Below are 25196 nucleotides of genomic sequence, written 5' to 3' on the forward strand. Positions count from 1 at the left end.
GGGGGCCCCGCGCTAAACTCTGCCTCGCTCTTGCCTCTGCTCCGACCTCCGCCGCTGCTCGCCTTAGTCACCTGAGATGATCCCCATTCCCGCAGCTCGGCCGATCCGCTCCCATCACTACCGGCGCGGTGCCCACTCCCAGCTTGGGCCCACTGAGCCCGCCGTCAGCTCCCGAGTCCCCGGACCCCGGCAACTAACTGAGCGATGCCAGTGAGCCAGCCCAGGCAGCGACGGCTCACCCGACTTTTGCAGCACGACAGCTCACCTCCAGGCTCCAGCTTCCCGCTCAATGTCCCGCCTTCTGATGTATTTACTGTTTACGGACGCGAGGGCGGGAGTCACTGAGTGGGAAAAGCTGGAGCCTGGTCGAAGTTGGTGAGGACGTGAGGTGAGCCATCGTTGCTGACGCCAACAGTTGTGCACTTATGCCAAATCAAAATCAGATTCCATGCAGGCAGGAGATCAGGAGAAGTGTCTCTCTCATCTAATGATGCTTGCGGACGGTGCAAGGGTTGGAAATGTCTGCCTCCCTGAGAGGAATTTGGCTCAACAACATTAGTTACTGGAGAAGCTGAGCAAGTAAGATCTTCTGACTTGGAAGAAGCTGTTTCTAATATATCTGGGTTATTTTCACATAGATCTGCAGATATTTCTCCTGATAAAAATTTGGATGGCAATAGCAGATTTAGCTAAAACACTGCTTCCAGTAATTAATGATATGACACCTTGAATTAATCATTTGGAAGCTAGACTGCAATCACAGGAAGAAAAGATTACTAAGCTAAAATCTGAGAATGGAAATCATGAAGTAGCAAAATCTGATAGAAAGTAGGTACAATCAGTTCAAACTATTTAGTAACTGATGTGGCTACTTGCCTCTCTGGTTTGATGGGTTACAGAGTAATAGGGGAATTTGAAAGTACTGGATCTTTTCTTAATATTTTTCCTTTATTCTCCTTTGTTATGAGAATTGGAACTACTAATTGTAGTGGACTTGAACTGAATAATTTCTGGGGAGGGGAGGTTTCATGATAGCATTGTGCTTATTATTTCAATCAGTGTTTTTGTACAAGTTTAGCTTCATTTGTCTTTATTTGAAATTTCATAAATAAAAAAATGTTCTAAAAATGGAATAATCTTATCAATGGGGTGGAGCTAGGGTGGGGGCGGGGCTAGGATAGGCGGGGCTAGGATGGGGCCCCACCAAATTGGTCTGCATAGGGCCCCGCACTTGCTAAGACCGGCCCTGACTGCAGTTAATAGAAAATACTGCTGCTGGATTGGTTGCTGGTGTGTCAAGTGTGACCCGCATCACAGCAGTTTTGAAACAGTTGCACTGGCTCCCTGTTCAATACAGGATACAATGTATGTTTTGTTCATCAGGCTGTTTATACCTCTGCACCAAAGTATTTGAAAGACTGTTTCACTGTATATCAACCTCATAGATGTTCAAGGTCAGAAGCTGAAATGCGCCTTTCTTTTGATGGAATTGCTGCTGTACGATAGAATATTACAAGAATTGTTGCCTTTTCGGTCACTGGGGGGACACTGGCGTGGAAGGCACTGGGGGACACTGGTGTGGAGGAAGGCACTAGGAGGAGCGGACACTGGTGTGGAAGGCACTGGGGGGACACTGGTGTGGAAGGCACTGGGGGGACACTGGCGTGGAAGGCACTGGGGGACACTGGTGTGGAGGAAGGCACTAGGAGGAGCGGACACTGGTGTGGAAGGCACTGGGGGGACACTGGTGTGGAAGGCACTGTGGGGACACTGGCGTGGAAGGCACTGGGGGACACTGGTGTGGAGGAAGGCACTAGGAGGAGCGGACACTGGTGTGGAAGGCACTGGGGGGACACTGGTGTGGAAGGCACTGGGGGGACACTGGTGTGGAAGGCACTGTGGGGACACTGGCGTGGAAGGCACTGGGGGACACTGGTGTGGAGGAAGGCACTAGGAGGAGCGGACACTGGTGTGGAAGGCACTGGGGGGACACTGGTGTGGAAGGCACTGTGGGGACACTGGCGTGGAAGGCACTGGGGGACACTGGTGTGGAGGAAGGCACTAGGAGGAGCGGACACTGGTGTGGAAGGCACTGGGGGGACACTGGTGTGGAAGGCACTGGGAGGGGGGGACACTGGCGTGGAAGGCACTGGGAGGGGGGGGACACTGGTATGGAAGGCACTGGGGGGACACTGGTGTGGAAGGCACTGGGGGGACACTGGTGTGGAAGGCACTGGGAGGGGGGGACACTGGCGTGGAAGGCACTGGGAGGGGGGGACACTGGTATGGAAGGCACTGGGGGGACACTGGTGTGGAAGGCACTGTGGGGACACTGGTGTGGAAGAAGGCACTAGGAGGAGCGGACACTGGTGTGGAAGGCACTGGGGGGACACTGGTGTGGAAGAAGGCACTGGGAGGGGGGGACACTGGTATGGAAGGCACTGGGGGGACACTGGTGTGGAAGAAGGCACTAGGAGGAGCGGACACTGGTATGGAAGGCACTGGGGGGACACTGGCGTGGAAGGCACTGGGAAGGGGGACACTGGTGTGGAAGGCACTGGGGGGACACTGGTGTGGAGGAAGGCACTGGGAGGGAGGCACTGGTATGGAAGGCACTGGGAGGGGGGGGATGGGACACTGGTGTTTATGTGCCCGTATAGTGCAATTTAAGTGGCTCTTAAAAACCCATTTCTTTGTTTATGTGAGGAAAGTTTTGATGCAGTAAGAGCAGCATTTTTATAATTTGTGATGTCTAAGACAATTTTGCACTTTTATGCTATTTCTTAATATTTTGTTTTGATGTTCGTTTGTATTTTATGCTTTGTCTGTGTAACTTGGGTCGCGCCCTTTTTCGAGCCAACACCGGTCCCGACCCGGGTCACAGGGAAAGAAACCATTTATTTTCTCTCTCTCTCCGGTCACGGTGTCATAAGGGATCACTTTCACACCACATTCAAATCCCGTATCACCTGCAGTCGGGATGGGAGTGGATAAAAATGGTCTGAAATAGAGATTTGGGGTGTTGGGGGCCTCAGACTTTCGGGGTGTCACTTCACTCTATCCAGAACACAGCTCTTACTCTCTTGCCAATAATCTCTCGGCACCCCCAAAGTTTTTTTTTAGAATGCAACACGACTTTACTTTAACGGCTGCAACTGGCAACTAAACATGTGAACTCTTATATTTACAGTCCAGATATGCTCTCACTCTTTTCTCTCCACTCTTCCAATATAGCTTTAGCTGTACATATTTACACCACCACCTGTCCTTGTGCCCCTCCCGTTATGCCAGCAATAAAGCTGTTTTGTTTCTCCTGACTCCAGTCCATTAAATTTCAGGCACAGACCCTTCAGGCCCTCCTTCTTCCAGCAGTGCACCTCCCAGGGATACATTCTGGCCTTGAACAGGCTTCCCCTGTCCTGATCCTGCTCCCAGGCTGGACTCCCCTTGTCCTCCTGAACATCTCTCTCCAGTTGCCACTTAACATAAGAATAGCCATCCTGGGAAGGTCCATGTTGCCCAGTATCTTGCTTCCAACAGTGAGCAGTTCAGGTCACAAGTACCTGGCAGAAACCCAAATAAGGTTTCCCACTTATAGGGGCAGCAATTTCTCCTTTAGCTTGTATTTATTCCTTTACTCCAAGATCCCACAACGCTCCCGATGGTCCTGGCAGGGGTAAAGGCAACCAAAGACTTCACGCACCTCACTCCAATCTCTTTTACTATTTTACAACTCCACTTTCTCTCTTCAACTTATTTTTCTGTTCTTATGGGTTGCGGAGGAACTGGAATACCCAAAGAAGATAAGGACTTTGGGATTAGAAGAAGCTATGGACAGCTAAGGGATCACTTTAAAGGATCAGTGAGTCAAATGTAATTGATCTGCCTCAGCTCTGGGAAGTGGTCAGTGGGAGGGTTACAATCCAATGGATGTACAGGGTGAGACCATTCCCCCTCTGCCTTCATAAGCCCTAGAAGGTCAGAGGCTGATGCAAAGGGCTGAAGCAGTGTTGCAGTGGGAAGTAATGTGAACCACCTGCCAGGTGGTTCAAGAGGAAAAGACCTTATCTGTAAGCCTGAAGGCTGGGAGATGTAGAGGAAGTGAGCTGATTGATAAGGTTGCTGAAAAGGAATGAACTGCTGTGTAAAGCTGTGAAACAGAGTTCTTTTATGACCAGACCAGAGAAGAAACCTGTGTAGAGCTTGGAGAAAAACAGGGCAGGAGTACTGCTGAGTTAACTGTGTCTGCTGAAGCTAAGGCTGTATTCTGGGTGAAAAGTATCACAGTAGTACTGCAGAGTTAACACTGTGTTCCAGATGCAAAGTATAATAAAAGCTGCTGGTTACTACTAAAGAATTGTGTTTCTGTGAACTTGCGTTGGGGGGGGGGGGGGTACAAAGAGCTTATCAGCACCAAGGTTGGTTAGGAAATATATTTAAATAATTACTGGTGAACAGAGAGCCACACTTTTGTACTCAGAGTCCCAGATGGAGATCAATGCCACAACCATTGTTGTCATGGCAAAGTCTCGTTTTTTGTGTTTATAGTGCGTAGCAGAAAATGAGGGAGGGGGATTCATTGATTTTAATAACACATCCCTCGTGAGACTTCATCATACATCAGACTCGCCCTACTTTGACTAGGAGCTGTGGTTTTATAATTGTCATGAATTAACGGTTCGTTCTAAATCATAGTAATGTACTTTTAAGTTAAAATGTTGCATCATCTCATTGCCTGTGCCCTTTTTCATTTTTTAAAGGTTAATTGGCCATAATTTATAGAGCGGACTTGGAAAGTGATAGTTTAAAGACATCCAGCAATGATTTTAGTGGATAAGAGAAAAACCTCCCCAAAGTTCATGAGCTGTAAGTTGTGTTTCCTGTAACTTAACAGCGAATGTTCGTTGCACACTTACAACTGTCTGACAAATTAAAGAGGAGATGCTTTCACGTATTACAGTATTTTACAAGCCAGATTAGTTTTCTGATAGAATCATTATCTAAATGTAAGTGTCGCAATCTATAATTGTAGGTTTATAATGAGTTGGTAACACACAGAACCATTAAGCACAACTTCCCCTCGCTCAGAGGACTGGAGAGAGCCAGTGCAGGATGCACTAGGTTGACCCTCGCATTATTCATAGATGAAGGAGTCCGCTGGCTTCTTTTACATGGAGTTTTAACCTATTTTATGTCTAATTGATGCTTCATGGTAAAAATTAAAATATAACTATTCTTTAAAAAGAGAATGAGGTCAGCATTAACTCTAATAGATATCTGATCCTCTCTTTTGATTCTGCACTTTTGCTTATTCTGATTAATGTGTAATCCCTGGGTCAAGTGTGTGCCTAGGCAGCTGCCTAGTATATTACTACTACTTATCATTTCATATGCAGCATTGAACACTGGGCATGAAGAGAAAGTCCCTGCTCCACAAAGATTACAATCTAATTAGGATAAAAAGGACAAATAAGGGATAAGGGAATTACTTAGGTGGGAATTATAAAACATGGATACTGAAGAAGTGAGTAAGGGTTAGGAGTTAAAAGCAGCATCAAAAAGGTGGGCTTTTAGCTTAGATTTCAAGACAGCCAGAGATGGAGCTTGACGTATCGGCTCAGGAAGTCTATTCCAGGCATATGGATGGTGCAGCAAGATAAAAGGAATGGAGTCTGGAGTTAGCGGTGGAGGAGAAGGGTGCAGATAAGAGAGATTTACCCAGTGAAAGGAGTTCCCAGAGAGGAGTGTAGGGAGAGATGAGAGTGGAGAGGTACTGAGGAGCTGCAGAGTGAATGCACTTATATGTCAATAAGAGGAGTTTGAACTGTATGCGGAAACGGATAGGAAGCCAGTGAAGTGACTTGAGGAAAGGGCTAGTATGAGCATAACGACACTGGCGGAATATAAGTATATGCTCTGTGAAGTGTGAACTGGGTCCACAATCACATTTATTGCAGCTCATTCTGAGGAAAAGGATGATACCAGTGGTGTGCCGCAAGGTTCGGTTCTTGAGCCAGTTCTTTTTAAAATTTGTGCCAGCAATATTGCTGAAGGACTGTCTGGTAAGGTTTGCCTCTTTGTGGATGATACCAAAATATGCTTGGATAACACGAGGAGGGACCTAGTAAAGCTTGAAGAATAGTCAAGAACTGGCATCTAAGATTTACTGCAAAAGAATACAGGGTCATGCATTTGGGCTGCAAAAACCCAAATGAGCTGCACAGTTTAGGAGGTGAAGTACTTTTGTGCACTTGGGTGTCATCGTATGTGATGATTTTAAGGTTGGCCAACAGGTGGAAAAGGTGAAGATGAAAGCTAGAAAGATGCTTGGGTGCATAGGGAGAGGAATGGCTGGCCGGCGAAAGTCTTTCTGGAAGTCACTGGTGAGACCTCATTTGAAGAAGTGTATATAATTCTGGAGTCAGGCCATAGGGCAGCTATTACAATGGGTCAGTGGTCTCCATCGTAAAGCATATGAGGACGGTCTTTGATAGACCTCAATGTGTATACTTTGGAAGATAGACAAAGGAGGAGGCATTTCCTTTTGTATATTGATTCTCATAAAAAAAATGGCAAAAGAAAAAAAATTTTGTAATTGTAAGAAATAGAATGAAGATGGAAGAATATATTTTGATACAAGGATATTGAATTATAAAAATATCTTTGCAATAAAAATAAATGGAAATAAGAAACGTTTTGGCTGCAGTTGGAATTCTTGCATGGAGCATAAATCAAGTAACCCAAAGAATGTAAATTCTATAAAAAAACTTTGAGAAATTATATAAACCAAGAACATTTAGGCACCTGTTCACTGAGCTGTGCTATAGGCATTCTAGCTCTTTTAGTGTGCGCTAAATACTAGAGACATCCGTGGGTGTCTCTAGAGTTTAATACGTGTTAATTTTAGCACGAGCTAAAACACTAGCGCACCTTAGTAAACAGGGGAGTTCGTTTGAATATTGGGCTACTAACATAGTCCACAAACAAAAGGGGTGGGGGAGGGGGAAATGGATAAAGAGCCTAAAGGAAATCACTGAAGAACATCAAAGGCAGAAAATTCAAAGAGTTCACACACTACAGCAAGGGTAAATACTTAAGTCGTGGTGACCTACATACCTAATTATATCACTATCTCTGGATAAACTGTCCAGCCCGTTTAGATTCAAGAAAACCCTTTAAATGATTTGGGTAAACAAAAAACATATTTTACAGAATTTAACTTTCACAAGCATTTACAAGAAAATTAAGAAGAAAGCTCCCAAGGCCAAAACCTCAGGCGCATCTGAAGAAATAGTTTCCTCCTTCCCGATGTTTGGAAAGGTCTGGGAAAATCCAAATATGTTGACCCACAAAATGTGTTAAAGCTTTACGAAAATAAGTCTGAGAGCCATATTCAAGTCTTCTTCAAACACAAAGGGGTCCTTTCACTAAGTTGCGATAAGCACTGACACGTGCGTACCGTTGGTAAAAAGAGCTCAGGCATCCCATGCTAATTATTTCATGTGTGCTCGCATACATTTTATCCTGGGGGCAGAGAGTGAGCGTGTTCTGTACTAATCACTTACCCTTGGATTCTATATAGCGTGCCTAGATTTATGCATGCTTCCAGGCGTATTTTATAACTACATGCATAGAGCAATTATTTTAACAAAGTGTTAAGCATTAACAGCTCTTAACAAGCAATAACAAGCACTAATTGCCAAAATTAGAACTTATGCGCGTACATTACTAAGCGTATTCTTTAATACTCTGTGCCTAAATTCTAACGTGGAAAGGCAAAAAAGGTCGTGGAAGTGGGTGTTCCAAAATCTAGGTGCATTGTTATAAAATATTGGCTAGTGCGGCTAAATCTACGTGCAGGGATTTTCACCAGCTTTTCATTGGTGTAAACAGACACACACAGATTCAGTCTATGTAATTCAATCAGGCATGAATTACGCCTAAGCGTATTCTAAATACCACGCGTACATTTACATGCGGTAGTTGGAATACACTTAGGCACGATCGCCTTCTTTGCATTAATTTCAGGCCCCTTATATAGAATCTGGCCCTTGGTATGGCTACAGTGCTGTGCAGTAAATGATTAGCACATGGCTACCATATGAGCCATAACCACCTACATAATGGGTGGCGGGTAGACGCTCATGTGCTAATGGGAAAATTAGATTGTGGCCATTAGTAGAGAAAATACAAAAATCAGCCATGTGTTAGAAATGGACTTAGTGCTTCCTTACACAGTCATTCCTGTGTGCTAAGACCACTTTTTACCACAGTTTGGTAAAAGTGCTCCAAAATGTAAGCAAGAGTAAAGTGATGCAAGTGGGAAAGAGGAATCCGAACTATAGTTATGTGATGCAAGTTTCCACACTAGGAGTCACCGACCAGGAAAGGGATCTAGGTCTCATCGTTGATGATATCTTGAAACCCTCTGCTTAATGTGCGGTAGGTGCTAAGAAAGCAAATAAAATGTTAGCTATTATTAGGAAAGGAATGGTAATATCTTTGTATAGCTCCATGGTGTGACTGTACCTTGAAAACTGTATGCAATTCTGGTCACCGCATCTCAAAAACGATATAGTGCAACTAGGAAAGATACAGAGAAGGGCAACAAAAATGATAAAGGGGATGGGACAACTTCCCTATGAGGAAAGGCTGAAACAGCTTGGGCTCTTCAGCTTGGAGAAAAGACGGCTGAGGGGAGATATGATAGAGGTCTATAAATTATGAGTGGAGTGGAACAGGTAGACATGAATCACTTGTTTACTCTTTCCAAAAATGCTAGGACTAGGGGGCGAGCAATGTAGTAAATTTAAAACAAATTGGAGAAAGCTTTTCTTTACTGAATATGTCATTAAACTCTGGAATTCATTGCCAGAGAATGTGGTAAAAGCAGTTAGCTTAACAGGGTTTAAAAAAGGTTTGAATGACTTCCTAAAGGAAAAGTCCACAGACCATTATTAAAATGGATGGACTTGGGGAAATCCACTGTTTATTTCTAGGCTAAGCAGCATAAAATGTATTGTTTGCCAGGTACTTGTGACCTGGATTGGCCTCTGTTGGAAACAGGATGCTGGGCTTGATGGCCTTTCGGTCTGTCCCAATATTGTACTTATAACTTGCTACCAAGGTAGATCTTGTAATATCCTTTGAGTAAGAATTTTCTAATGACCCCCTCCCTCCTGTTTACTAAGCCGCATAGCAATGCCGACTTTGAATGGACTCTGTCAGCATTATCCTACTGCAACTACTAGCACTGCTCAGTAAACAGGGGGGCCTGAGACATCCCGATAATTTATATAGATCATTGCCCTTGATGCTGATCTTAGCTGAAGATCTTCTTCTTTCCTCTGGAAGGTAGTTTATCTTATACAGAGGAAGAATTGCCTCTATAGGTGTTAACAACATCTCCTGTAAATATCTTTTAAACATTTCCTTTACACTCACCATATGTAAGATAGGAAAGGTCAAAAAACAAAGATTTAAATGATTAGCTTCAATCTTAATACCTCCCAAAGCCAATTATGCACCATAACCTCATGACAGGAATCCCCCACCCATTCAGCTCCCAACAAATTTGAGGCCCATGACCCAGAGTCAGCCCCAGTTTCCCCTTTACCCTACGGGAAACTGAAGGGCTCCTGTTTTGTCATCTGCGATGTTGATAATGCTGCGTCTGCTGCAGATCCCTGGATCCTGATCTCTATTCTGCATATGCACTGGAAGATAACCCATGCAAATTGCCAGAGGTGTGCAGCTGTGTCCATCCTAAGTATGCACAGAGTGAACCTATAAAACACAAAATTCAAGGGTGGAAAGCAAGAGAAAACTAATAGATAGATATAGATAGATAGTGATAAGATATAATACAGCCAGAGACCCCCACTGGAATGGTGGAGGGCTGAGCCATAGAGCTCAGACTTCTAGAGATATAGGCCAAGTCAGAAATCTGATGGTTGGCATAACTAGGAGCTTGCTAGAAAAAAAGCATGGCCTAGTTTTAAGCCCGGATTGAGGCCTAAATAATCTAAATTAGGAAAATTGGTCAGAGAAACATAAAACAAAATGGAGAATCAGAAAACAAAATGGAAACTTTAAAGTGTCAGTTATAGAGTGGAATTTCCCCATCTCAGTTAGAAAAAAAAAGCGTTTTGTCTAAAAACATCATGCCAGATGCAGGAGTGGGGAAATTTTCTGTTGAAATAGAGGCGGTACTGGAGATTGCGGTCAAACGACTTTGGATAAACAACTTTGCTATTAGAATTAATGAGAATGCATTCGTTTTCAATGTACTCAAAATTGTATATAAGGAAGGGTAAAGTTGGGTGGAGTTTGGAGACCTTCCAGATTCCTCCCGAGATGCTGTCCGTCTGATTCCTGAAATCAGATTGATATTCCTGATTGCCTTGTACTGCGTTGGTAAGAATCAATAAAAATATATATCTTTACCCCCTGTCTTTTCTCCTTCTTAAATAAGGGCTAGTAGAATGCTTAATCTTTTGAATCTAAATTAGGTATGGATAGGACATTTATTCACTTACTGATATTCATAGGTATCAGGAGTCAGACAAAAGAGGTCATGCTTAATCAATATATTCCAAGCCTTCTGGAGGACTCCCGTCGCCCATTTGGACTTGTGTCCACCATGGGAGAGGGGCAACCCTTCCTGGGATAGAGGGAGCATAAAAACAATAGATAGATAGATAGATAGATAGATAGATAGATAGATAGATAGATAGATAGATAGATAAAGCGTATGTATACGTATTTACTGAAAGATTTATTCCAAGAAAATTAAAATTAAATATATAAAGACAAAAATGAGAACTAGGAACAGACTAGATATGCCAGGACTCGAACTAAGTTTGTATTGTGAAGTCTTCCACAGTGTGTCCAACATTTCTCAGCCTGGTGATATGCTACACTTGCTACAATTACTCCTTTATTGTCATTTATTGAAGTTAATGCTAAGTGATACCTGATCTTTCAGGTCTCCCTGAGACTGGCGTTGAGGGACATTAAAAGAGTAAAGCGGTTGAATTTCTCCAAAGGTGTGAGCAGCTGACAGAGGAGCCGAGCAGCCTACAGAAATAGGAATGATGAAATGGACCCACAGGGAGCCTTAGGGAAAATCTGTTATTGCAGTATTTGTTTTGTTATACAACAGATGTCAGCGTTTGGGGATTTGCTTTCTGTTTTCGGAACTAATTGTGATTTCTGAGCAGCTGATTTCTGTATTTTCATGTTGCCTGGGGTCTTGGATTGTAGTGACTTAGAGTGATGATGTCTTCTGAAAGTTGCTGCCGCATTCCAGTGAGATGCTTTTTATGGCTTGTGGTTTACATCCTAATGAGGAAATGGTTTGCTAGACTTGGCGTGTGTTGCAAGCCAGGATGGCTGGTAAGCATGTAATGAGCTAGATGTGTCTCCACCAGGGAACCAGAAGATTGAAAAGTAACGTGGACATGATATTCAAACTGATTCATGCAGTTCATTTTGGATACAATTGCATAAGTCATTGGTATCAAAGTTGAAGGCTTCTCACTGCATAACCTTTGGCTCAACATCTTATCTGGTCAAAAAAATATGTTTTTCCATTTTTCCCCCAGGTCAAATTAAAACTTAAAGCAAGATACATAATAAATCCTAGAAATATCCATAAAAACACCAGCTAAGAAGAAAATAAGCTAGGAGCAAACCCTTTCCTAACTCCCAACCCAACCGTCTCTAAGATGTTCCTCTGACCTTCTCCAACATAAAAGTGACCATACTGAGAAAAGAATAAAATCACCCCCCCCCCCCCCCCCCCCCACCTTTTATCCAAAAGGTGATGCAGTTTGTCTCTTGAGAAATTTCTAGAGGTGCAGTGTTTCACAGGTGCAGGTCACCTTAAATTACAAGGTTGTAGAATGACTATAATTCCATGCTTGTTTGATAGACCAGAGTTTTTTCATTGGCTCCACTTTGAGCAATATAATAAGCAAGACTATAATGTTTATGGAACTAAAATGCAGTTTCAAAGTTAATCTCGTATTCTTGGGAATCTTCCGAGTGTAATTAATTCGAACATCTCTGATAAGAGTGTGATGCTCTATATCGTTTGCAGAAATGACAGCTTGCAGATTTCTGTGTGATACCGTGTGAGATGGCAAACACATTGAGGTTTTCTTGATAAAGAAATAGACATGTTTTATGTCTTGTCTTTTTTATTTGTGCAACTTTCAATAGAAAGTCAATGATTTAGGCATTTTTTTTCCTTTCTGAAAAGGAAGTGTGCTCGTTTTAGTGAAGGACGGCTTTTCCATTCCTATTTACCTTTGAGTAACAGGACTGGCAGACGCTGCACTTCCAGATGTCACATTTACTTCTTATCCTGAGACCAAGTGAAATTGCAGAGTGAGCAGAATAATAAGAAGCTGAAACAGGGATCAGTTTTGTTATTCAAAAAAAGGATTTGGGGACACAAACACCACTTTAGCTTTAATTATTAATCCGGCTGCTTAATTAGTATCCTCAGAGTGCTGTAGCTTAGGAAGTCTCTTGTCAAGGTTTGAATGCATTATGGATCATTTTCAAAGTCATTTGCTCAGGTAAAACAGTGCCTTAATGCACAGAAAAGAGTGGGTAACAAAACTGCCTTCTGAAATACAAGTCAGCAGGAGAGCATAGAGCCTGTTTGTGCATAACCTTACCTGCTCTTTGAAGGGTGTTTGAAGTTACCCAGGAGTTACTGGTTTTGCCTCCAGTCTTAGCCAGAAAGAAAAGAGCGAGGAATCTCTTTGCTGAGGCCCTGTAAACAGTTATATCTGATAACTTGTGAGCAGCTATATGCCCTAATCTCCCCAGGTACTATTTAGATGGTATACAAATGTTTAGTTAGTGCTATAATTGATTTTATTTTTATTTTTTTTATTTCATTTGTACCCCGCGCTTTCCCACTCATGGCAGGCTCAATGCGGCTTACATGGGGCAATGGAGGGTTAAGTGACTTGCCCAGAGTCACAAGGAGCTGCCTGTGCCTGAAGTGCCACTTCAGGAGGGAGAGTGGAGGGAGAGGAGAAGTGCCACTTCTCCTCTTCCTCCACTCTCCATCTCAGTTGCTAACACCCTCATCGTCCCCGTTTCATCTGCCCGCAACCTCGGAGTCATCTTCGACTCCTCCCTCTCCTTCTCTGCGCATATCCAGCAGATAGCCAAGACCTGTCGCCTCTTCCTCTATAACATTAGCAAAATTCGCCCTTTTCTCTCTGAGCACACCACCCGAACTCTCATTCACTCTCTCATTACCTCTCGCCTTGACTACTGCAACCTACTCCTCACTGGCCTCCCACTTAGCCATTTATCCCCCCTTCAGTCCGTTCAGAACTCTGCTGCACGTGTTATCTTCCGCCTGGACCGATATACTCATATCACCCCTCTCCTCAAGTCACTTCACTGGCTTCCAATCAGGTACTGCATACAGTTCAAGCTTCTCTTACTAACCTACAAATGCACTCGATCTGCAGCCCCTCATTACCTCTCTACCCTCATCTCCCCTTGATTCCTACCCGTAACCTCCGCTCTCAAGACAAATCCCTCCTTTCAGTACCCTTCTCAACCACTGCCAACTCCAGGCTCAGCCCTTTCTGCCTCGCCTCACCCCATGCTTGAAATAAACTCCCTGAGCCCATACGCCGAGCCCCCTCCCTGCCCATCTTCAAATCCTTACTCAAAGCCCACCTCTTCAATGTTGCCTTCGGCACCTAACCACTTTACCTCTATTCAGGAAATCTAGACTGCCCCAACTTGACATTTCGTCCTTTAGATTGTAAGCTCCTTTGAGCAGGGACTGTCCTTCTTTGTTAAACTGTAGCGCTACGTAACCTAGTAGCGCTCTAGAAATGTTAAGTAGTAGTAGTAGAAGTGGGAATTGAACTCAGTTCCTCAGTTTCCCCTTCAGGCACAGCCATATTTCAGTTTCCTGTTATTGTTTTGCAGGGCTAGAAAACCCAGATCTTTGTTAAGTCCTGTCTGGAGGGTGTCAAAATATTTAATCATTCTAACTTCAAAGGTCTTACATTCCTGTATTGTTTTAAAGTTACCTTTCAGCATTCTTACTATGAAATCACTGGTACAGTGTTCTGGTTTTGTAAAGTGCTGCCCCACAGGCGTGGCATCCTGGTTGGCACTGGCATTTTTCATGTGATGTCTATGTAAATTAAATCTCGTCTTTAGCATCTGGCTTGTTTCTCACATTTTTTACACTGAATGATGTATACCACATTGGAAGGTTTCTTTATGTTGAATATTTTTCCTTTGTGAATGATTGTGGGGTCCTGTGAAATGTTTTGGCATAGCTTGCAGCTGGATATATTGCAAGGATGTATGCCATTCTCTTCTTTTTGAGTCTGTGTTGGGAGCTTACTTCTGATTAGCTTGTGTTTTAAGTTGGGTGCCTGTTGGAAGGCCAGCACTGGTGGGGATGGGAATATCTCTTTCAGTAATTCATCCTCCTGGAGTAGAGGCTGTAGATCTTTTATGATTTTTCTTAATTTTTCCAGCTCTGGGTTGTATGTCACTATAAGGGGGATTCTGTCTGTGACTTTTTTTCTTTGTACTGTAGCAGATTTTCCCTGAGTGTTTTGAGGGAAAAGCCCATTATAAAACATAAAGTTATATTGCTCTGTTTGTCACCCTCCTCTCACCTATCCACTCCCATCCTGTTACACTGTCACTGAGATGCTTTGATGTTCCCATGCATATCTCCTGGTCTCTCACCTATCCACCCCCATCCTGTTAGACTATCACTGAAATGCTTTGACGTTTCACTTATATATACTGTCATCTACCACATTTGCTTATTTCTGATCTGATGAAGAAGGGCAACCTTCGAAAGCTAATCAAGAAATGTATTAAGTTATGTCCAATAAAAAAGGTATCATCTTATTTTCTTTTCCATGTTTTATTTTGTTTTGATTTCTATAGATTACCTTTAACAGTGGACTAACACGGCTACCACACCTCTCTCCTTCACACCTAGAATCTCTGTCCATAAGGATTCTACATTACGATCTGATTCCTGCTAAATTTTTATTCAGACCTCTCACCCCCCCCCCCCCCCCCACACACACATAGAAAATACATAAAAACCTGGAGGTTCAGTGGGACCCAGGCCAGACCCGACCTCCCACCCACCCAAGGGATAACCTGGTGGGCCCACCCTTCCAAACCCCCTCATACCTTAAAACAGAAGGAGGGACGAGCACCCCCTCCCTCCTCCTGCAGGTGGCACCTCAAAATGGCAGCGCCCTGCCCTGCCCAGTGCATCCTGGGATTCACTGGGTGGGACTTAATGGCCTCTAGCACCTGCATTTGCTTCTGAGCATCGGAGCCTCAGAGCACAGTAAAGAAAAGTGTAGTGCACAGAGTTGTCTAATGAATCTCTTATAATTACACAATGTAAAACTGTAAAGACAGGAAGCACAACATTTGAAAGCAGTTTATTGCTGAAACTATAAAATGAAGAAATAAAAGTCACACAATGTGGTTAATTTCAATCCTAAGTTTCACACTGCAGGAACCAGAATGTGCTACAGGGAAAGGAGTGAGTAAGGGCAGGTTTAAATGCTGATTGTCAATTGTTACCCACAGGTGACCTCCTTATAGAACTTGCTGAGGGGTCTAACTGCCTCCATTCTCCATAAGTTTGATATGTTTTATGTCCGTCTGTCCTTTTAAATTGTAAGCCTTAGGAAACAGAAACTGTGAAGTAGTGGCATAGCCATGGGGGGCCCCCAATTTGGGTTCAGACACTACCAAAATTGATACGCTGTCTGCTGGTTTGGCCGGTGGAGGACCCCAAGCCCCGCCAGCAAAAACCCTCCTCCAGCTGATAATTGTTTTCCTGAGCCAACGCACTGCCTGCCCCCCCCCCCCCCCATGCACATGCTTGGCTTTAGTAAATTTGAGCATGCACAAAGGAGGCTACCCCCCTTCCCCGTGCATGCATGAAAACTCAGCATGTGCAGGGGTCAGGCCTCCCTCACGCATGCTCCATTTCACTAAAATCAAGCATGCACAAGGTGGGGGCTGGGGGAGCAGGGCAGACAGTGTGATGGCTTAGAAAATAGAGGAGGACTTCTGCTGGTGGGCCTTGGGGAGAGCTGCATGGGAATGGGGATAGCAGGAATCCCGCGGGGATCCCTTCCTGGTCCTTGAGGATACTACGGGGATGGATCCAGGTCCACGAAGATCCCGTGGGGATGGACCCAGGTCCTGCAGGTTTCCTGTAGAACCATACAATCAAACTGATCTTTGCTTTCCCTCCCCAGATCTCACTAAAGACTAGTGTTAACCCCTCTTTCTGGACATACAAGGGAATCAGTAATTGTACATAGAGAAACTCTGAAGCCCATAGAAGGGACTAGGAGAGTAGTTGATGAGACTAGATAAACCCATGGTTTTGGTGGGAAACTAACTTTTTCCAGAATCCTGATATCCAGAGGGAGTAGCTTGGCTTATGCTCAAGCCAATCAGCCATGTGCTTTTCGCGCTCAGGTAACAAGGCCTGCTATAGGGACAAACTATGATCCACTAAGACAAGGAAGAGAAAGTAGGTTGGTTACTTCTTAAGCTGACCTGGAGCCTTGACAGTGTTCACACATGGCTCAACGTTACCCCAGGTATAGAAGCCACAGAGAAAGACTGAGCTGGTCTGAACATTCAACTAGCCCAGGCAAGTGGGTTCTCTGATTCTCAAGGATGGAAGACAAAAGAAAGATGTGTGTGTTGGGGGGGGGGGGGTGCCTTGAGCAGCCCTTATACACAAACTGAGAAGGAAATACTAGAACCTCAGTAGACGCAGACCCCAAGAGGTACTCCTGCAACCCATAAGGGAAAGGAATCCTAATCCTGCTAACACAGCTACAGTCCCAGGAACTCACCTGTAGTGCCTAGAAAGTGATTGAGGAGTGAAAGATTAAAATCAAGTTGTCTTGACAGGAGTTCATCAATTGTAATATTCCATTTCATCTGTAGAAGAATCTGAAAGTGCCCCTTTCATCTTGCTTATAATGATTGTTCCTGAAGTTTGACCCCCATTGGGTTACTATTAAATATGGAGTGATAATCACTCGACTGTATGTGGTGTGAACGTATTTCTGGCAGCACCTCCGAAGAGGTCAAGCTACAGTCATCAGGACCCTTGCAAACTCTATAAAGACTAATGGAGGAAAAAAGCCTCTGTATCTCCGGTCAGTATTATAATTTTTTTATATGACTCACGGGGTGGACTCTTCATTGGTTTTTTTCCTCCATTATTCATATGTAAGCACCACGACAAAAAAAAACCCACATTCTGGATATTAAGAAGCTTTATTCACAATATTGTGGTTTAGTCCATTTCAGTTAAAGGTATTAATATATGACCAACATCTTTAGTAAAAAAAAATAAAGTGAGGACCTTGAAGTAAAAAATTTGCTCTATCCAATCATCTCATTGTTTGTGTAGCCCCACAAAACACCCTCAACCAGGGATCTATCTAGGGCTCACTATACCAATTTTTGCAGTCAGAATGGGTGAATGCAGAAGCTGCAGCTGCTCAGTTTGACTCCAGGTTCAAAATAGCGGCTGCTGACTCCTAGTGGTCGTTTCACAGAGGCTGCCATTTTCAACCCAGAGCCAGACTGGGCAGGAGTGGAAGTGGACCGTTATGGTAAGTTCTGGGGATTCTCAGGGGGGGTCTGGGATGGAGGGAGGTTCAAGTAGGGATTAGGTGGGGGGGGGGGTCTTGATTTTTGGGGAACCATCCCTGTTTGTTGAGGAGATCAGGAGGGGTGCTGTTTTTGTCAGGGAATCGGGAGGGGTAACAGATTGTGTGTGGGGAGGGGAAGTAGAGGCAGCTGTTCTATGAGACTGTTGATAACTCTCTACTGCTTCCTAGTGGTCTTTGCAGCAGAGCTGTGGCCAGCCGTGATAGCTGGTATGTGCTCTCACCGATGGCCACTTTTCCGCAGTGCCCCATTAAACCTACCAAAAACCACAGATGCACCAAGAGCCTTAGGAAAATGGGACACAATTCTTTATTAGCAATTGTTGATGTTCTAAGATAGACAATCCGTATAGATTCAAAGCAAGTTCTGCTCGATGTGACAGGAAAGGCGAGTCCCTTCGTGTTTAGTTCAGAGATCTCTAAACTTGATAGGAAAGAAGTTTAGGTCTTGAAAAACACCTGAACCAGGCACTAGGCGCCGAAACACAGCCCGTGTCAGGTCTATCTTGGAATATCAACAGTTGCTAATAAAGAATCGTGTCCCATTTTCCTAAGGCTCTTGGTGCTTCTGTGGTTTTCTGTACTTGTTTGTACTTTGGGACCCTCTCCAGCTCATTTTCAAAGCAGATCGCTGGCCATCTTCCGACACAAATCGAGAGATGGCCGGCGATCTCCTGAAACCAGCCAAATCGGTAGAATCAAAAAACGATTTTGGCCGGCGCCACTTGCTTTCCGTCGCGGAGCCGGGCAAACTTCAAGGTAGGCTACAGAAGGCGGGGCGGGGGCATGGTTACAAGATGGCTGGCTTCACCCCATAATGGAAAAAAGATGGCCGGCTCAGACGAGCATTTCGCCGGCTGCACTTGGTCCATTTATGTTTAGGATCAAATCTCAAAAAAGTGCCCCTATTGACCAGATGACCACTGGAGGGAATCGGGGATGACCTCCCCTTATTTCCCCAGTGGTCACCAACCCCCTCCCACCCCAAAAAAATTAAAATAAAACATTTTTTTGCCAGGCTCTATGCCAGCCTCAAATGTCATACCCAGCTCCATGACAGCAGTATGCAGGTCCCTGGAGCAGTTTTAGTGGGTGCAGTGCAATTCTGGCAGGTGGACCCAGGCTCATTCCCCCTACCTGTTACACTTGTGGTGGTATATGTTGAGCCCTCCAAAACCCCCGAAAACCCACTGTACCCACATGTAGGTGCCCCCCTTCACCCCTTGGAGCTATGGTAGTGGTGTAGAGTTGTGGGGAGTGGGTTTTGGGGTGGGGGGGTTGGGGGGCTCAGCACACAAGGAAAGGGAGGTATGCACCTGGGAGCAATTTTTGAAGTCCACTGCAGTGCCCCCTAGGGTGCCCGGTTGGTGTCCTGGCATGTCAGGGGGGGGGGCCAGTGCACTACAAATGCTGGCTCCTCCCACGACGAAAAGGCTTGCATTTCGCCGGGTTTTTGATGGCCGGGCCCGGTTTCCAAAAACCGAACCCGGCCATCTCTGAACCCAGCGATCTCAACATTTGACCTAAATGTTGAGATTTAGCCGGCGCCAACCATATTATCAAAGGAAAAGATGGCCGGCCATCTTTTTCGATAATACGGTTGACTCCGCCCCTTTATGGCACCGGCCGCATAGATGGCCGGCCATCTATTTGGCCGGCGCCGTTCAATTATGCCCCTCTCTCTGTACCATTAAACCTACCTTCATTAAACAGTCCGTGATTTTTACCTCGCTGGCTGTTTTAACATGCATTATCTGTTGGCACAGGATCGAGCTAATATGTAACATACAGTAAAAGTTGTTCTAGCTGGATAATGCTCTATGTGAGTCCTCCGGGGACAGGGACAGATATGGTGTCCCTGAATGTAATTTACCTACAAGCAAAAAAAGGAGCGAGTCAAATCCAAATAAAGTTACCCAGAAAATACATTTCTCTACTCTTTGCTTGGCTGGATTAAAAGAACAACAAAACCTTTTGGCTTTATTTTTTCTCACTACTTTTTGGCAATTTTCATTCTGTTACAGAAACTCAACTTACTGCATGAAAGTTTCCATTTCACTGACTGTGGGTGAAAATGACACTGGAGTTTGCTACAATTCGAAGATGAAATACCTTGAAAAAGCTGAACTTGGCAAAAATAAAGAAATCTTCTGTCCTGACCTCGAGGACTTTACAGTTCCCCACAGAGAGCATGAGATCTTATGGTATAAGGTAAGACACAGAAGAAACCTGTGATGCTAAAAAAATAATAATAATTTGTCCCATTTTTATTTATTGCATTTGTACCCCACATTTTCCCACCTATTTGCAGGCTCAATGTGGTTTACATAGTACTGTCAAGGCGTTTGCCCAGTTGGTTGATAACAAATACAAGGTTGTATAGTGATAAGTGGAAGGCACAAGGGATGAAGATTGCATGTTGTCCATTACGATTATAGTCATGCTGGGTTTACGTGGGGTCGTTGGGGTAGGCCGTTTTGAAGAGGTTGGATTTTAGTGATTTCTTTTTTTTTTTTTTTTACATTTGTACCCTACGCTTTCCCACTCATGGCAGGCTCAATGCGGCTTACATGGGGCAATGGAGGGTTAAGTGACTGGTCCTGAGGAACTGAGTTTGATTCCCACTTCAGGCACAGGCAGCTCCTTGTGACTCTGGGCAAAAGTCCACCACCCTAACCACTAGGCCACTCCTAGTGGTAGTGCACTGTTTTCCTGCCCCAGATGCTTTGTTTGGGCAAAACACAGGTTTGGTGACCCTGGTGCCATAAGCATTCGAGGGGGTGGGGGGGTCTTTTACAATGGTGTGCTAACGCTTTTAGCGTGCGCTAATGATTAACACGTGTTAAACACTAGAAACGTCCATAGGAATATATGGACATCTCTATTGTTATTGCATTTTTAGTGCCTTTCTAAAAGGACCCCCTCAGTTACTGAATCAAGGGGGCAGGGGAGTGTTTTCTCATCTTTCCATCCCAAAACAGCTTCCAGTCATTGGTGTTACCGCTGAGTGATAACAGAGATTCCCACCCTCAGTGGAGTTTTGTACAGTTACGCTCTTAGTAAAGCTCGGTAAAACTAGCAGTCTTCAGTAGCATAATTAGTCCAACTCCCACCAAAATGGCTGGCCTGTGCCCAAAATTACAGGATAATAATCATATTTTATGACTTATCACATTTTATTATGTTGTCTCACTTGTTCAGGGCATTTGACATAAGGCACGAAATAAAAATAATATCTAATGGAATGATAAATATAATGTCACCAGTTGTATTTAGGTCATCTGTGATTCTAGATATTTCCATCAAAAAAATTGATGACCTCCCTTTCGTCAAGTCACACAGTTCAGTGCCATATGGCTTATTACGGGAACATTGGGCACTAAACGGATTATTAAAACACGAGGGACAGATTCTATATATGACGACCCAAAAAGTGGCGACAAAAACCATGTGATTCTATAACCTGTATCTGATAACTTGGAATGACTATGTCATAACAAAACTCTGTAAGCCACATTGAGCCTGCAAATAGGTGGGAAAATGTGGAATACAAATGCAATAAATAAATAAACTTCGATTAGAGTTAGGCAGAGTTGATAGAACAGTGCTTACGCCCGGGAATCGTGGCTAACTTTAGGTGTAAATAATAACAAATACTGGGAAAACTTTTAAACAAAGTACTCACTCTTTAACCAAATACCCCGCGTACTCCCTGTTGTTCAATCAATCCTATATTACCAAAATATTTCAATTTCTTTAATATATAAATATAAATATAAACAAAAATAACTTTAGGTGTAGCCATTTGCACCAACTGAAACGTGGTATAAATGTAGCCACCTAAATTGGGCTCGTGTCCCCGTTATGCCCATGACCCTCCCATTTCCACACCCCTATTTCAGAGCACGCATAAAGGGATAAGCCAGTTAAATCTAATTAGTGTCAATAATTGTGTGTTAAAAAGCCCGTTAGTCAATTAAATTTGCCTGTGCAATTTTTAGCAACTTTTAAAGAATTAGGGGGACAATGAACAGTGATTTCAGTGAAATCGGAAGGATGACTGGCGACGACAAGAATGGTCAGATCAAAGTCTCAGCCCATAATGCATGTTGATGATGACAGAGTTGTTCGACTACATTGTCAGAATCCCAAAGTTCCAGGAGGATTTTCTATAGGGATAATATGGGGTTGATTTTGAAGCAGATTGATATCTCAAAATGCCCCCCAAAAAGTCCATCTGCCAAAAATCTCCAAATTGTGATTTGCGAAAGACAGAATTTGAAAGCTTTACACTACAGTTCATACAAATAGCAAGGGGGCAAGTCGGAAGCGTGTTTTGGGCAGGAATGGGGTCCCCAAGCAAAAAAGAAGGATATTTTTATCTAGACCTGTTGCAGTTATGCTCAGGGAACAAAAAAGGTGCCCTAATTGAGCAACTGACCACTGAAGGGATGAAAGCAAGACCCCTCCTTCATCTCCCAGTGGTTACTGACCCCCTCCCACCCCACCCCTAAGTGCTGTGACACCTTCAAGTATTATGTTCCTTCCTAATAGAGCAGCAAGTGTAAGGAGTAGCTTCATGGTCAGTGCAATGGAATTTGACCAGAGAAATATCTAGTGTACTTCAATTTATAAGACACCCGCAAGCGTGATTGCTTTTCTAATGGTGGACCTTTAGGTGCAGGAAGTTTTTATCTGTTTCTGGAGGGCTCACAGCAGCATATAAAAGTATTAAGGAGGGATGTTTACCCGATTCCCGTTGTTTCAAGTCCACTGCACTGACCACTAGGCTGCCCCTCGGCTTTACAGAGATATCTGTGTGGCCATTTTTCTACAAATGATGCCAGACAGACATTTATATGTCTGCTTCTTTGGCGTTTGTATTTTGGACATTTCAATTTGGAAAATGCCTGTTCATTTTGGATGTTTATTTCAGCAAAAGAATAACCTTCTCGCATTTTTTTCAAGCGGGAAATCCTAACAATTTTTCTGTTCAGAAATGACTGTGAGATGGACGGGGTTTTTTGGGGTGTTATAAGCAAGACGTCCCAGTTATGACGTGGACATTCTTTCAATATTGCCCCTCCACAGGCGGCACGTGAGCACAGAGAAGGAGATATGTGATGTGTCTAGGGGAAACTGAGTGAATTTTGGATAGAAGCTGACATTCTATATGCAACCCTGTCATTCCTGCATTTATGGATATCTCATTTAGCCTTTTTAAAACTATTTTACCAGAGACTCTTGATTCACTGAGCAATGATATTATCTCCCTGCAGGAATGTAGAACAAAAACGTGGAGACCAAGTGTCGTGTTCAAGCGGGATACTGTTCTTATCCGGGAAGTTAGAGAGGATGACATCGGGAATTACACGTGCGAGTTAAAATACGGAGGATTTATGGTGAGAAGAACGACAGAATTAACAGTTACAGGTAATGCCACACTTCCCTGCCTTTCTTCATAGGAGGCATCTGTAGCTGATGCTCAGTTGTCCATACTGACTTTCTGTTGACTTTGTGGTGTTTCAGTCCTCAGATCTAAGGCTGTAATGAGAGGCAGCTCAAGCCTCTACAGAAATGTGGTTATACTGCTGAAAAGTATTGTGGGATATTTAGTGTAAGCCTTGACTGAATGACGGAGAGAAACGCTTTCCATTGCTTTATGTAATACCAGGTCTGCAGCTTAGCTTAGCTAAGCTTTCTTCCCTAAAACTGAGTCCTCAATTAGTCCTTCCTTCTGTCTACATCAGGGATTTTCAACCCAGTCCTCAGGACACAGCCAGTCAAATTTTCAGGAAACCCATAATGGATGTAGATAAGATGAATTTGCGCTACCTCCATTGTATGCAAATCTAAGTCATGCATATTCATTGTGCATATCCTGAAAATCTGACTGACTAGATGTGTCTGGAGGACTGGGTTGAGAACCACTGGTCCTATATGTACAGATGAGACTTTAAATTATGCCCTTGGGCCCCTGAAAAGGAGTGCTGATGTTCTGCTAAACCTGTTGGTATCTCTGAGATGCAGTAAAGAATAAACTGCTGAAGGAACTGAGCTCCTGCATCAGTGTTTAACCCTGAGAGAGCCTGTAAAACCTTGATTTTTACAAAAGCATTTAACCCTCAGGTTGTTTGAAGCACGTGTTTCTAGCTGAGCTTTTGAGTTTCTGGTTTGAATTTTATGTAATATGTTGATGTGTGTTGGTTTTTTGTGTTTTGTTTTTATGTTGACATGGATATTTCCCATTATTTCTTGTGGGCTTATATATTTGTTTATGGCACTGCAGAAATTTAAGTAAATAATGAAACAGACATCAAAAATTTTCCCTGACCCCTTCGTGTGCCCTTTCTGTTTAGAGGACATAGTGAAAGTAGCTGCTAACTTTAATATTCCACAGTGGGAAATTTTAATTTAGGGCTCATTTCCTAAGCTGTGATGCATTTTAGGCCAGATACAGCATTTAATAAACAATATTTCAGCACTGCTAGTATCGCAAGAAATGAGGCCCAGTGTGAGAAATGTATTTATTCATTAAATATGTATTAAGCGCCTTCATGAAGAGATTCTCCCAAGATTGTGTAGAAGTGAATAATGAGCAGTGTCCCATTCACAGTTCCTCTGACACCAACATTCAAAATGGTGCCAGCTGGCTTCTCTCTCCTCTTTGCCCTTCAGCTGGAAGATATGTTTCATGTAAGGCAAGATATAGTTTATATAGTTCTGTTCCATGGCATGTGTGACACTTGATCTACTTTTGCCTTTTGTTATAGTATTTGCTATATTTTCATTGATTTTGTACTTTTTAAGTGCAGTGACATTTTTAGAATATGTTGCTAATACTTTTGTGTTCTGCTATGTTTTAAGGGTTTTTTTTTTTAATTTTGGTATCTTTTAAGATAGCTTTTTTAATAATATTTTATTATTTATCATTACTTTTATTATATTGTTTACTGGTTTGTTATGAAAGTTAAAAGGTTGGTTCAGCACATTTGTAATTAGACTAAATCGAGTCAAACATGGACATAAAGGAAGCAATAGTACAACAGGTCACCAGGATTTAGGTGTCAAAATCCCACGGGATGCGTGTGTTTAATGTCGTTACAGCATAGTAGCATAAACTGACAGCGCGCTTAAACGTAGGTGGCAGCCATGCCTTCAATGCGCCCATATCCCTCCTCTGAACACCCACCTCGCACTGAACTAGCTCAGAAATACAGAATAGCGGTTAAGCTTTGCTAATGACATGTACAAGCCTGAGTGTACGCTTAGGACTTGATTCTATAAATAGCGCCTGAAAAATCCACACAGAAAAAAATGACACCTAGGTGTAATCTGTAAAGTTTATAGAATAGTCTTCAATTTCCACGCGGTATATAGAATATGCTGAGCGGCTTGCCATGCAACCAAATTTGGTCATGTCTATTTAGGCCGTGTTTGACATGGTAT

The 25196-nt window shown here is 43.4% G+C and overlaps 1 protein-coding gene across 1 annotated transcript in view; it reads left to right on the forward strand.

Annotated features, from left to right (window-relative positions):
* IL1RAPL1 (interleukin 1 receptor accessory protein like 1) overlaps positions 1-25196 on the forward strand; it is a 455782-nt gene that overhangs the window by 209441 nt on the left and 221145 nt on the right. Inside the window, exons 3-4 of the mRNA XM_030202535.1 lie at positions 19772-19958; positions 23027-23180. Of these exons, the coding sequence (XP_030058395.1) occupies positions 19772-19958; positions 23027-23180 (341 nt within the window). The remainder of the gene's footprint in view (positions 1-19771; positions 19959-23026; positions 23181-25196) is intronic.

This window comes from Microcaecilia unicolor, chromosome 4 (genome assembly GCF_901765095.1).
Source record: "Microcaecilia unicolor chromosome 4, aMicUni1.1, whole genome shotgun sequence".
Classification (NCBI taxonomy): Eukaryota; Metazoa; Chordata; class Amphibia; order Gymnophiona; family Siphonopidae; genus Microcaecilia; species Microcaecilia unicolor.